Here is a 14935-nt window from a genome sequence, read left to right on the forward strand (position 1 = left end):
GACCACCGAGAGACCCCCAGAGACCCCCGAGGGACCCCCAAAACCTCCGAGACCCCCGAGGGACCCCCAGAGACCCGGACCACCGAGGGACCCCCGGAGACCCCCGGACCTCTGAGACCCCCGGGACCCCCGAGAAAACCCCCAAAACCTCCGAGACCACCGAGGACATCTAGAGACCCCCAGAGACCCCCGAGGGACCCCCCGAAACCACCGAGACCCCCCCCCTGTTCCAGCGCACCATCTTCATCGACCAAGTCGGTACGGAGGTGATTTTGGGGGGATTTGGGGGATTTGGGGGATTTGGGGGATTTGGGGGATTTGGGGGGGGGATTTGGGGGGTCAGAACTTTGGGGGAGGGTCCTGGGGGGAATTTGGGGGGATTTTGGGGGGATTGGGGGGGGGGGGATTTGGGGGAATTTTGGGGAGAATTTGGGGGGGATTGGAGGAGAATTTGGGAGGATTTGGGGAGAATTTGGGGAGAATTTGGGGGGATTTGGGGAGAATTTGGGGAGAATTTGGGGGGGATTTGGGGAGAATTTGGGGAGAGAATTTGGGGGAGGATTTGGGGAGAATTTGAGGGGATTTGGGGAGAAATTGGGGAGAATTTGGGGGGGATTTGGGGGAGGGGATTTGGGGGGATTTGGGGAGAATTTGGGGAGAATTTGGGGGGATTTGGGGGGATTTGGGGGGGGTTGGGGAGAATTTGGGTGGATTTGAGGGGAATTCTGGGGGGATTTGGAGAGGGGGGCTCAGAGCTTTGGAGGGGGGTCCTGGAGGGAATTTTGGGCTGAATTCGGGGTTTTTGGGGGATTTTTGGGCTAAATTCGGGATTTTTGGGTACATTCGAGATTTTTTGGGGTATATTCGGGGTACCGATTTTGGGCTGTTTTTGGGGTGCCCCCTGACCCCGTGCCCCCAGTGCTGCCGGGGCCCCCCCAGAACGTGTCGGTGTGGGTTTGGGGGATTTTTGGGCTAAATTCGGGGGTTTTTGGGGGATTTTTGGGGGATTTGGGTGGATTTTTGGGGGATTTGGGGGTTTTGGGGTCTCCTATCTCTTTGGGATGTTTTTGGGGTGCCCCCTGACCCCGTGCCCCCCCCCCAGTGCTGCCGGGGCCCCCCCAGAACGTGTCGGTGTGGGTTTGGGGTTTTTTTGTCGGATTTTGGGGGATTTTTGGGGTAAATTCGGGATTTTTGGGTATATTCGGGGTTATCTTTTGGGCTGTTTTTGGGGCGCCCCCTGACCCCGTGCCCCCCAGTGCTGCCGGGGCCCCCCCAGAACGTGTCGGTGTGGGTTTGGGGGGATTTTTGGGGTGAATTCGGGGGGTTTTAGGTGGATTTTTGGGGGATTTGGGGGTTTTGGGGGATTTGGGGGTTTTGGGGTCTCCTATCTCTTTGGGATGTTTTTGGGGTGCCCCCTGACCCCGTGCCCCCCCCCCAGTGCTGCCGGGGCCCCCCCAGAACGTGTCGGCGGCGGCGGGGGCGGCGCGGGGGGAGCTGTGCGTGCGCTGGGCGCCCCCTGGGGTAAACTGCACCCAGCCTCGTGTTCGAGCTGGCGCTGAGCCCCCCGGCGGGACCCCCCAAAACGGTGAGGGCAAGGGGGGCGGGGGGCGGTTTGGGGGCGGTTTGGGGGCAATTTGGGGGGTTTTAGGTGGATTTTGGGGGGCATTTGGGGGTTTTTGGGGGTTGGGGGTTTTGGGGGTTTCCTGGCTCTTTGGGGCAATTTGGGGGTTGGGGGCCCCCCCGGGGCCCCCAGTTTGCCGGGGCGGTTTGGGCCAATTTGGGGGGTTTGGGGGGCGGGTTGGGGCCAATTTGGGGGGTTTTGGGGCGGTTTGGGGGTTTGGGGGGTTCGGGCCGCGTTTGGGGGCAGTTTGGGGGCAATTTGGGGGATCCTGGGGGGATTTGGGGGCAATTTGGGGGGGGCGGTTTGGGGGCGGTTTGGGGGCAATTTGGGGGGTTTGGGGGCGATTTGGGGGGCGTTTGGGGCATTTGGGGGTTGGGGGTAATTTGGGGGGTTGGGGGCAATTTGGGGGGTTTAGGGGCGGTTTGGGGGGCGATTTGGGGCGTTTGGGGGGTGGTTGGGGCAATTTGGGGGGGTTTGGGGGGGTTTGGGGGGCAATTTGGGGGTTGGGGCAATTTGGGGGGTTTGGGGGGTTGGGGCGGTTTGGGGGGGGGGGGTTGGGGGCGGTTTGGGGGCAATTTGGGGGTTGGGGGCGGTTGGGGGAAATTTGGGGGGCTTTTGGGGGCAATTTGGGGGCAGTTTGGGGGCTTTGGGGGCAATTTGGAGGGTTGGGGGGCGTTTGGGGGGCAATTTGGAGGGGTTTGGGGCGGTTTGGGGGCAATTTGGGGGGTTTGGGGCTGTTGGGGGCAATTTGGGGGGGTTGGGGGGGTTTTGGGGGGCAATTTTGGGGGTTTGGGGGCTTTGGGGGGTTTGGGGGGTTTGGGGGGCAATTTGGGGGGGTTTGGGGGCGATTTGGGGGCGGTTTGGGGGCGATTTGGGGGCAATTTGGGGGCGATTCGGGGGATTTGGGGGGCAATTTGGGGGTTTGGGGGCGGGTTGGGGGGTTTGGGGCAGTTTGGGGGGGCTTTGGGGCAATTTGGGGGTTTGGGGGTCTCGGGGCAATGTGGGGGCGATTTGGGGGGGTTGGGGCGGTTTGGGGGGGTTGGGGGGCAATTTTGGGGGGTTTTGGGGCGATTTGGGGGCGATTTGGGGGCAATTTTGGGGGCGGTTTGGGGGGCGATCTGGGGCGGTTTGGGGGCGGTTTGGGGGCAATTTGGGGGGGTTAGGGGGGTTTGGGGGCGATTTGGGGGTTTGGGGGCGGGTTGGGGGGTTTGGGGCAGTTTGGGGGGCTTTGGGGCAATTTGGAGGGGTTTGGGGGGTCTCGGGGCAATGTGGGGGCGGTTTGGGGTGGGTTTGGTGTCCCCTGGGGGGTTTTTGTGTTCCCTGGGGGAGATTTGGGATCATTTGGGGTTCCCGGGGGTGGGGGGAGATTGGGGTCATTTGGGGTCCCTTTTGGGGTTTTTGGGGTCCCTTTTTGGGGATTTTTATGGGGTTTTGGGGGATTTTTATGGGGTTTTTGGGGTTATTTTTGGGGTCCCTGACCGTGTCCCCCCGTGTCCCAGGTGGGGGTCCCGGCGGGCCGGCGCGAGCAGCGGGTCGGGGGGCTCCGGGCCGGCACCCCGTACTCGGTCCGGGCCCGCGCCCGCCCCGACGGGCTCAGCTACGGAGGCTTCTGGAGCCCCTGGTCCCGCCCGGCCCGCGCCACCACCGGCCCCGGTGAGACTGAGACACGCCGCGGGGACAGCGGGGGGACAATGGGGACACGGGGGATTTGGGGACACTGAGGGGACACTGGGGGACAATGGGGGACAATGGGGGGACACTGGGGGACACTGGGGGACACTGGGGACACGGGGGATTTGGGGACACTGAGGGGACAATGGGGGGACACTGCGGGGACAGCGGGGACAGCGGGGGGACAATGGGGACACTGAGGGGACACTGGGGGACACTGAGGGGACACTGGGGGACAATGGGGGGACACTGAGGGGACAATGGGGGGACACTGCGGGGACAGCGGGGACAGCGGGGGGACAATGGGGGGACACTGAGGGGACACTGGGGACACGGGGGATTTGGGGACACTGAGGGGACACTGAGGGGACAGGGAAGGATGAGAGCACTTAGGGACACCGAGGGGACAATGAGGGAGTTGGGGACACTGAGGGGACACTGGTGGGACACTGAGGGGACACTGGGGGGACAGGGAAGGATGAGAGCACTTAGGGACACTGAGGGGACACTGGGGGACAATGGGGGTCTTGGGGACACTGGGGATTTAGGGACATTGAGGGGACACTGGGGGGACACTGGGGGGTCTTGGGGACACAGGGGGGGGTTTGGACACAGGGGACAATGGGGCAATGACACTGAGGGACAGGGAAGGATTTTGGGGACACTGAGGGGACAATGGGGGGACAATGGGGACACTGAGGGGACACGAGGGAAGGATGAGAGCACTTAGGGACACTGAGGGGACAGTGGGGATTTGGGGACACTGAGGGGACACTGAGGGGACAGGGAAGAGTTTGGGCACTTCGGGACATTGAGGGGACACTGAGGGGACAGGGAAGGATGGGCGCACTTGGGGACATTGAGGGGACAGTGGGGATTTGGGGACACTGAGGGGACACTGAGGGGACAGCAGGACACTGAGGGACGGGGGGTTTGGGGACACTGAGGGGACACTGAGGGCACATTGTGGGGGCAGAGGGATTTGGGGACACCGAGGGGGATTTGGGGACACTGAGGGGGACTTGGGGACACTGAGGGGACACAGGGAAGGGGGAACACTGGGGGACACCGGGGGGACACTGAGGGACAGGGAAGGATGGCGACATTTGGGGACACTGAGGGGACACTGAGGGGACAGAGGGGATTTGGGGACACTGAGGGGATTTGGGGGCATTTGGGGACACTGAGGGGACACTGAGGGGACACTGAGGGGACACTGAGGGGACATTGTGGGGACATTGTGGAGACATTGTGGGGACAGAGGGGATTTGGGGACACTGAGGGGATTTGGGGGCATTGGGGACACGGAGGGGGCTGGGGACACACAGGGACAGCAGGCGGTACTGGGATGGACTGGGATGGACTGGGATGGACTGGGGTGCACTGGGGGGCACTGGGAGGCACTGGGGGGCACTGGGGGGCACTGGGGGGCACTGGGGGTCCCTGAGCCGATGTCCCCCCCCCGTGTCCCCCCCGTGTCCCCCCCGTGTCCCCAGAGCTGGACGCGGTGACCTTGGGGCTCTCGTGCCTGCTGGTGCTGCTGGCGCTGGGACTGGGAGCGCTGGGGCTGCTGGGACACCGCCGGTACTGGGCATACTGGGATGGACTGGGAGGGACTGGGAACTGGGACTGGGACACCGCCGGTACTGGGCATACTGGGATATACTGGGAGGGACTGGGAATGGGACTGGGACACCGCCGGTACTGGGCATACTGGGATATACTGGGAGGGACTGGGAATGGGACTGGGATATACTGGGAGGGACTGGGAGCGCTGGGGCTGCTGGGACACCGCCGGTACTGGGCATACTGGGATGGACTGGGAGGGACTGGGAATGGGACTGGGACACCGCCGGTACTGGGCATACTGGGATATACTGGGAGGGACTGGGAGCGCTGGGGCTGCTGGGACACCGCCGGTACTGGGCATACTGGGATATACTGGGGATACTGGGAATGGGACTGGGATATACTGGGAGGGACTGGGAGGGACTGGGAATGGGACTGGGACACCGCCGGTACTGGGCATACTGGGGATACTGGGGATACTGGGGATACTGGGAATGGGACTGGGACACCGCCGGTACTGGGATATACTGGGATATACTGGGATATACTGGGATATACTGGGATATACTGGGATATACTGGGAATGGGACTGGGAATACTGGGAATGGGACTGGGAGGGACTGGGAATGGGAGTGGGAGCACTGGGGCTGCTGGGACACCGCCGGTACTGGGCATACTGGGATATACTGGGGATACTGGGAATGGGACTGGGATATACTGGGAGGGACTGGGAGGGACTGGGAATGGGACTGGGACACCGCCGGTACTGGGCATACTGGGGATACTGGGGATACTGGGGATACTGGGAGGGACTGGGACACCACCGGTACTGGGGATACTGGGATATACTGGGATATACTGGGAATGGGACTGGGAATACTGGGAATGGGACAGGGAGGGACTGGGAATGGGAGTGGGAGCACTGGGGCTGCTGGGACACCGCCGGTACTGGGGATACTGGGGATACTGGGGATACTGGGGATACTGGGAATGGGACTGGGAATGGGACTGGGAGGGACTGGGAGGGACTGGGAGGGACTGGGACTGCTGGGGGACTTGGGAGGGGTTTTGGGGTCATTTGGGGGAGATTTGGGGTCTCTATGGGGGTTGGGGTGCCCTATAGGATTTTGGGGTCTCTATGGGGTCTGTGGGGTCTCTATGGGGTTTGGGGGTGCCCTATAGGATTTTGGGGTCTCTATGGGGTCTGTGGGTCTCTATGGGATTTGGGGTGCCCTATAGGATTTTGGGGGTTCTATAGGGTCTGTGGGGTCTCTATGGGGTCTGTGGGGTCTCTATGGGGTTTGGGGTGCCCTATAGGGTTTTGGGGTGCCCTAAAGGATTTTGGGGGTTCCATGGGGTCTGTGGGGTCTCTATGGGGTCTGTGGGGTCTCTATGGGGTTTGGGGGTGCCCTATAGGATTTTGGGGTGCCCTATAGGATTTTGGGGGTCTCTATGGGGTCTGTGGGGTCTCTATGGGGTTTGGGGTGCCCTATAGGATTTTGGGGTGCCCTATAGGATTTTGGGGGTTTCTATGGGGTCTGTGGGGTCTCTATGGGGTTTGGGGTGCCCTATAGGGTTTTGGGGGTTCCATGGGGTCTGTGGGGTCTCTATGGGGTCTGTGGGGTCTCTATGGGGTTTGGGGTGCCCTATAGGGTTTTGGGGGTGCTCTGTAGGGTTTTGGGGGTTCTATGGGGTCTGTGGGGTCTCTATGGGGTCTGTGGGGTCTCTATGGGGTCTGTGGGCTCTCTATGGGGTTTGGGGTGCCCTATAGGGTTTTGGGGGTTCCATGGGGTCTGTGGGGTCTCTATAGGGTCTGTGGGGTCTCTATGGGGTTTGGGGTGCCCTATAGGGTTTTGGGGGTTCCATGGGGTCTGTGGGGTCTCTATGGGGTCTGTGGGGTCTCTATGGGGTTTGGGGTGCCCTATAGGATTTTGGGGTTCTATGGGGTCTGTGGGGTCTCTATGGGGTCTGTGGGGTCTCTATGGGGTTTGGGGTGCCCTATAGGGTTTTGGGGGTTCCATGGGGTCTGTGGGGTCTCTATGGGGTCTGTGGGTCTCTATGGGGGTTTGGGGTGCCCTATAGGGTTTTGGGGTGCCCTATAGGGTTTTGGGGTTCTATGGGCTCTGTGGGGTCTCTATGGGGTCTGTGGGGTCTCTATGGGGTTTGGGGTGCCCTATAGGGTTTTGGGGTGCCCTATAGGATTTTGGGGGTTTCTATGGGGTCTGTGGGGTCTCTATGGGGTTTGGGGGTGCTCTGTAGGGTTTTGGGGGTTCCATGGGGTCTGTGGGGTCTCTATGGGGTCTGTGGGGTCTCTATGGGGTTTGGGGTGCCCTATAGGGTTTTGGGGGGCCCTGTAGGGTTTTGGGGGTTCTATGGGGTCTGTGGGGTCTCTATGGGGTCTGTGGGGTCTCTATGGGGTTTGGGGTGCCCTATAGGGTTTTGGGGGTTCTATGGGGTCTGTGGGGTCTCTATGGGGTCTGTGGGGTCTCTATGGGGTCTGTGGGTCTCTATGGGATTTGGGGTGCCCTATAGGATTTTGGGGGTTCTATAGGGTCTGTGGGGTCTCTATGGGGTCTGTGGGGTCTCTATTGGGTCTGTGGGGTCTCTATGGGGTTTGGGGTGCCCTATAGGGTTTTGGGGTGCCCTATAGGATTTTGGGGGTTTCTATGGGGTCTGTGGGGTCTCTATGGGGTTTGGGGTGCTCTGTAGGGTTTTGGGGGTTCCATGGGGTCTGTGGGGTCTCTATGGGGTCTGTGGGGTCTCTATGGGGTTTGGGGTGCCCTATAGGGTTTTGGGGTGCTCTGTAGGGTTTTGGGGGTTCTATGGGGTCTGTGGGGTCTCTATGGGGTCTGTGGGGTCTCTATGGGGTTTGGGGTGCCCTATAGGGTTTTGGGGGGTTCTATGGGGTCTGTGGGGTCTCTATGGGGTCTGTGGGGTCTCTATGGGGTCTGTGGGTCTCTATGGGATTTGGGGTGCCCTATAGGGTTTTGGGGGTTCTATAGGGTCTGTGGGGTCTCTATGGGGTCTGTGGGGTCTCTATGGGGGTTTGGGGTGCCCTATAGGGTTTTGGGGGTTCCATGGGGTCTGTGGGGTCTCTATGGGCTCTGTGGGGTCTCTATGGGGGTTTGGGGTGCCCTATAGGATTTTGGGGGTTTCTATGGGGTCTGTGGGCTCTCTATGGGGGTTTGGGGTGCCCTATAGGGTTTTGGGGTCCCCGCAGGACCCTCCGGGCCAAGCTGTGGCCGCCGGTGCCGGGCCCCGAGCGCGAGTTCGAGGGGCTCTTCAGCAACTACGGCGGCAACTTCCAGGTGAGGTTTGGGGTTTTTGGGGTTTTGTGGGGTTTGGGGTCTTTGTGTGGGGTTTGGGTTTTGGTGTTTTGGAGTTTGGGGGTTTGGGATATTTGGGGTTTGAGGTTAGGGTTTTTGGGGTTTTGGAGTTTGGGGTTTTGGGGTTTTTGGGGTTTTGGAGTTTGGGGATTTTGGGGTTTGGGGGATTTGGGGTTTGGGGATTTTGGGGTTTTGGGGTTTTGGAGTTTGGGGTTTGGGTTTTGGTGTTTTGGAGTTTGGGGGTTTGGGATATTTGGGGTGGTTTTGGGTTTTGGGGTTTTGGGGCCTTTGGGGTTTGGGGGTCCTTGGGGTTTTGGGTTTGGGGGTTTGGGGGATTTGAGGTTTGGGGGTTTTGGGGTTTTGGGGTTTTGGGTTTGGGGGTTGGGTTTGGTGTTTGAGTTTGGGGGTTTGGGTATTTGGGGGTTTGAGGTTAGGGTTTGGGGGTTTGGAGTTTGGGGTTTTGGGGTTTTGGGGTTTGGGTTGGGGGTTTTGGGGTTGGGGTTTGGGGTTTTGGGGTTGGGGGATTTGAGGTTTGGGGATTTTGGGGTTTTTGGGGTTTTGGGTTTGGGGGTTTGGGGTTTTTGGGGTTTGGGGTTTGGGGTTTGGGGTTTGGGTTTTGGGTTTTGGGGTTTGGGGTTTGGGGTTTTGGGGTTGTTGGGGTTTTTGAGGTTTTGGGTTTTTGGAGTTTGGGGTTTGGAGTTTTTGGGTTTGGAGTTTTCGGGGTTTGGGGGATTTGGGATTTGGGGTTTTGGGAGGGGCTTGCGGATTTTGGGGTTTGGGGGTTTGGGGATTTTGGGGTTTTGGGGTTTTGGAGTTTGGGGGTTTTGGGGGTTTTTGGGGTTTTTGGGTTTGGGGGATTTGGGGTTTGGGGATTTTGGGGTTGTTGGGGTTTTTGAGGTTTTGGGTTTTTGGGGTTTGGGGATTTTGGGGGTTTGGGGTTTTTGGGGTTTGGAGTTTTCGGGTTTGGAGTTTTTGGGGTTTGGGGGATTGAGGTTTGGGATTTTTGGGGTTTGGGTTTTTGGAGTTTGGGGTTTTGGGGGGGTTGGGGGATTTGGGGTTTGGGGATTTTGGGGTGTTTGGGTTTTTGGGTTTGGAGGTTTTGGGGGTTTGGGTTTCTTGGTGTTTGGGGTTTGGGGTTTTGAGATTTTTGTGGGGAGGTTGGGTATTTTTTGGATATTTGGGGGATATTTAGGGGATTCTTTTCATATTTTGGGGCTATTTTACAGGATATTTGGGGGATATTTTACAGGATATTTGTGGGATATTTTGGGGACATTTATGGGCTATTTCACAGGACATTTTGGGTATATTTTGGGGATATTTTGGGGATATTTTGGGGATATTTGGGGGATATTTTACAGGATATTTAGGGGATATTTTGGGGCTATTTCACAGGATATTTTGGGTATATTTTGGGGATATTTTGGGTATATTTAGGGGATATTTTGGGGATATTTTGGGGATATTTTACAGGATATTTAGGGGATATTTTGGGGATATTTAGGGGCTATTTCACAGGATATTTTGGGGTATATTTTGGGTATATTTAGGGGATATTTTGGGGCTATTTCACAGGATATTTTGGGTATATTTTGGGGCTATTTTGGGTATATTTAGGGGATATTTTGGGGCTATTTCACAGGATATTTGGGGTATATTTAGGGTATATTTAGGGGCTATTTAGGGCCGGTTTCGGGGCTCTCTAACCCCATTTTTCCCCCTCCCCAGCTGTGGCTGTGCCAGGGCCCGGCTCCCCCTGGGATTTTGGGGATATTTAGGGGCTATTTCACAGGATATTTTGGGGATATTTTGAGGACATTTTGGGGCTATTTCACAGGATATTTAGGGTATATTTAGGGGATATTTTGGGTATATTTAGGGGATATTTTGGGGCTATTTTACAGGATATTTAGGGGATATTTTGGGGCTATTTCACAGGATATTTTGGGGCTATTTCACAGGATATTTGGGGTATATTTCACAGGATATTTGGGGTATATTTAGGGTATATTTAGGGGCTATTTAGGGCCGGTTTCGGGGCTCTCTAACCCCATTTTTCCCCCTCCCCAGCTGTGGCTGTGCCAGGGCCCGGGCTCCCCCCGCGCCCCCCCCGCCGCCCCCTCCCCCCCCCCGGAGCTCGAGGACGCGGTGGAGGAGGTGGGGGGGAGGGGCTCCGGCGGGGGGAGGGGCCGCGGGGGCTCTTCCCCCCCCTCCGGCCCCGCCCCTCCCCCTCTCCGAGACCCCTCCCCAAGGCCCCGCCCCCTCGCCGGGCCCCTCCCCCTCGCCCAGTTTCGAGTACACGCTGTTCGACCCCGGCTCCGCCCTCCTCTGCCCCTCCCCCCGCCAGCCCGGACACGCCCCCTACGCCAACCTGGCCCCGCCCACCAAAGGGGCGGAGCCGAAATGGGCGGGCCACGCCCCACATTACGTCATCTGCTCCTGAGGAGGGCGGGTGACGTCACGGCGGAGGGGATGCGACGCGGCGATGATGTCACGGCATACGGGATGACGTCATACAGAAAGGATGGGTGATGTCATTGAGCAAAGGGGTTTTTTGGATGACGTCACAGGCGGGCACAGTGACGTCATCACGGAGGGCGACGCGGGTCTGTGACGTCACACATGGAAGGGGCGATGACGTCACGACATGGGGGCCGGGACGCGGTGACGTCATCGCGAGAGGGACGCGTCGCGTGACGTCACACAGAAGGAGCAGATGATGTCACACCGCGGGGGGCTCGATGTGATGACGTCACACGGGAGAGCGGTGACGTCAGCGCGCTGCAGTGACGTCACACACAGGAACGATGACGGCGTTGAGGAGGAGACGCGCCGCAGTGGCGTCACACGGAAGGGACAGATGACATCACAACGGAGGGGACTCGTAAGGATGACGTCACACGGACACAGTGACATCACCGTGACATCACACGTGGGACCGATGACGTCATCGCAGAGGAGACATGTGACGCTGACGTGACAGAAAAGGGGCGCGTCGCAGTGACGTCACACTGAAGGGACAGATGACGTCATGACGTCGCGGTGACGTCACACAGACAGGACGGATGACGTCACCATGGAGGGGCCGTGTCACGGTGACGTCACACAGGGGCGCAATGACGTCACGCGTGAGGACACAGAGATGACATGTGACACTGTGATGTCATCACAGAGGGACACGTGGCACGATGACGTCACACAGGGGGGCAATGACGTCACGGCGGAGGGGCTGCGGCGGGAGGGGGAGGGGACACGGGATTGGGGCTGTTCTGGGGTTTTTAATGATTTTGTACAATAAAGGCGACGCTGGGACCCGGCACGGCCAAACTGGGGACACTGGGGGGCACTGGGGGGGAGTGGGGGGGACTGGGAGGGGAGTGGGGGACACTGGGGGGCACTGGGAGGGGATTGGGGGGCACTGGGAGTAACTGGGAGGGAGTGGGGACACTGGGGGGCACTGGGAGGGGATTGGGGGGCACTGGGAGTAACTGGGGGGAGTGGGGACACTGGGGGCACTGGGAGGGGATTGGGGGCACTGGGAGTAACTGGGAGGGATTGGGGGGCACTGGGAGGGGATTGGGGGCACTGGGGGCACTGGGGGGGACTGGGGGGGCACTGGGGGGACTGGGGGGGAGTGGGGGTAACTGGGAGGGGACTGGGGGCACTGGGAGGGGATTGGGGGGCACTGGGGGGCACTGGGGGGGACTGGGGGCACTGGGGGGGATTGGGGGGCACTGGGGGGCACTGGGGGACTGGGGGCACTGGGGGGGACTGGGAGGGACTGGGGGTAACTGGGAGGGGATTGGTGGCACTGGGAGGGGATTGGGGGGCACTGGGGGGGACTGGGGGGGGCACTGGGGACACTGGGACAGGACCTGGGGACACTCTGGGGGGACACTGGGCACACTGGGGACATTGGGGACGCACTGAGGGGAAACTGGAAGCACTGGGACGGGACCTGGGGACACTCTGGGGACACTTTGGGGACATTGGGGAGGTAACTGGGAGCACTGGGAACACTGGGACAGGACATGGGGACACTTTGGGGACACTCTGGGGACACTGGGGGGCACTGGGGGTAACTGGGAGCACTGGGACAGGACCTGGGGACACTCTGGGGACACTGGGAGCACTGGCACAGGACCTGGGGACATTTTGTGACATTTTGGGGACATTGGGGCCCTGCAGGGGCGGCCCAGGCGGGCTGGGCTGGGTGGGGGAGGGGCTGATAAGGCTTATCAGGAACCCCCAGCTGGGCCCGGGTGGGGACACCTGGCACCGTGTCACCAGTGTGTCACCAGTGTGTCACCAGTGTGTCACCAGTGTGTCACCAGTGTCACCTCCCTGTGCCCAGCGCCTGGCAGGGGACAGGGACAGGGACAGGGACAGGGAGGGGACACTGAGGCCGTGCCACCCGTCAGGTCCTTGTCACCAGGGACAGGGAGGGGACACAGGGAGGGGACACCGAGTCCCTGTCACGCGCCGGGTCCTTGTCACCAGTGACGGGGGGGTGACATCAGGGGTGTCACCAGTGATGGGGGGGTGACATTGGGTCCGTGTCACTCCTGGTGTCCTTGTCACCAATGGGAGGTGACATCGAGTCTCTGTCACCGACGGGGGTGGTGACATCGGGTCCGTGTCATCCATGGGGTGGCCGTGTCACCAATGGGGGGGGTGACATCGCATCCTTGTCACTGAGGGGGTGACATCAGGTCCGTGTCACCAATGGAGGGGTGACATCGAGTCTTTGTCACTGAGGGGGTGACATCAGGTCCGTGTCACCACTGGGGGGGGTGACATCGCGTCCTTGTCACTGAGGGGATGACATCGGCTCCGTGTCACCCCTGGGTCCATGTCACCAATGGGGGGGGTGACATCGCATCCTTGTCACTGAGGGGATGACATCGGGTCCGTGTCATCCATGGGTCCGTGTCACCAGTGGGGGGTGACATCGCGTCCTTGTCACTGAGGAGGTGCCATCGGCTCCGTGTCCCCCTGCAGTGGCCGTGTCACATCCACTCCTCCTTGCCGCCGCTGTCCCCATCGCTGTCCCCATCGCTGTCCCCATCGCTGTCCCCATCGCTGTCCCCAGGGCTGTCCCAGCCGCTGTCCCTCTGTCTGTCCCCCTCGCTGCCACCGCTGTCCCCGAGGCGCAGCCGCCACCTCCGGGTGGCGCTCCCGGGGCAGCGCAGCGTCACCCGCACGTGGCGCGGGCGGCTGTGCCCCGTGTCGCCTGTCCCTGCCACGCTGAGGTGACACCGCGCGGGGAAGAACCGCAGCAGCGCGCCCAGCACGCGCGGGCCGGGCGGGGGCAGGCGCAGCGCCGCCACCACCTGCGCGGGGACACCTTGGGGACAGCGGCGGGGCACGCGCGCCAGCTCCAGCAGCAGCGCGGCCAGGCGCCAGGCGGGCACGGCCGGGGACAGGTAGCGCTCCAGCCCGTCCAGCAGCAGCAGGGACGGAGCGGGGCGCGGCGACAGCGACAGCGACAGCAGCTCCCGACACAGCGACAGCCGCGAGCGGGGGTAGCGCAGCTGCAGGCGCTGCCGGGGGCACGCGCGGACGGACGGACGGACGGACGGACGGCGGGGGGGGGGACAGGAGACAGGCGGACAGACAGACACGGGGACGGGGGACGGGGGGGACAATGGGGATAAGGGAGATGGAGGGACAGAGGGACAGAGGGACAGGGGACAGGGGGACGGGAGACAGAGGGACAGGGGGACAGGGGACAGAGGGACAGAGGGACAGAGGGACAGAGGGATAGCGGGACAGGGGACAGGGGGACGGGGGACAGAGGGACAGAGGGATAGCGGGACAGGGGACAGCGGGACAGGGGGACAGAGGGACAGGGGGACAGAGGGACAGGGGACAGAGGGACAGAAGGACAAGAGGACAGGGGGACAGAGGGATGGGGAGGGACAGAGGGACAAGAGTCAGACCGGAGCTCCAAAACCTTTCACACCCCCGCCACGAACGGCGCTTCCCAAACCCCGCCCAAATGCGTAGTCCCGCCCACAAGAGCGACAAAGCCACACCCCCCTACAGACCACGCCCGCTGGTCATGACCACACCTATATTTGATTCTATTTACTTAAAGCCACGCCCATATGAACACGGCCACGCCTGCATTGCAAGCCCCGCCCCTCAGGGAAACCCCGCCTCCCCTCAGCAAACCCCGCCTCCCCTCAGCAAACCCCGCCTCCCCCTCAGCAAACCCCGCCTCCCCTCAGCAAACCCCGCCTCCCCCTCAGCAAACCCCGCCTCCCCCTCAGCAAACCCCGCCTCCCCCAGCAAACCCCGCCTCCCCCTCAGCAAACCCCGCCTCACCCTCGCTGCTCCTCATCAAGCCCCGCCCCCTCATCAAGCCCCGCCTCCCTCTCGCCCCCTCAGCAAGCCCCGCCCCTCCCGGCCATCCCCGCCTCCCCCTCAGCGAGCCCGCCCCGTTCTCGGTTCCCGTCCCCGCTTCCCGTTCCCATTCCCGCTCCCCGCTCACCTGCAGCGCCCTCGGGTCGGTGCCGGGCCCGCCGGGCCCTCCCGGGAGCCGCGGGACGGCGCTGGGCGCCAGGAACAGCGCTCGGGGCCCGTCGGCGCCGCCCGCCAGCGCCGCCCGCAACAGCAGCGAGGTGCGGCCCGAGCCCGCCGGGCCCAGCACCAGCACCGGCAGCGGCGGCAGCGGCGGCAGCGGCGCCTCCGAGCCTCGCCCCGGCGCCGCCGGGCCCAGCGCCCGCTCCAGCGCCGCCGCCAT

General features: G+C 61.5%; 1 protein-coding gene across 1 annotated transcript; it reads right to left on the reverse strand.

Annotated features, from left to right (window-relative positions):
- Window positions 1-12246: 12246 nt before the first annotated feature.
- Window positions 12247-14935, reverse strand: SWSAP1 (SWIM-type zinc finger 7 associated protein 1). The gene is made up of 2 exons (XM_030970497.1): window positions 14684-14935; window positions 12247-13730 (listed from the first exon to the last, which is right to left on the reverse strand). The coding sequence occupies exons 1-2, from the start codon at window positions 14933-14935 to the stop codon at window positions 13197-13199; spliced, it is 786 nt and encodes a 261-aa protein (XP_030826357.1). The 3' UTR covers window positions 12247-13196.

This window comes from Camarhynchus parvulus, unplaced genomic scaffold (assembly GCF_901933205.1).
Source record: "Camarhynchus parvulus unplaced genomic scaffold, STF_HiC, whole genome shotgun sequence".
Classification (NCBI taxonomy): domain Eukaryota; kingdom Metazoa; phylum Chordata; class Aves; order Passeriformes; family Thraupidae; genus Camarhynchus; species Camarhynchus parvulus.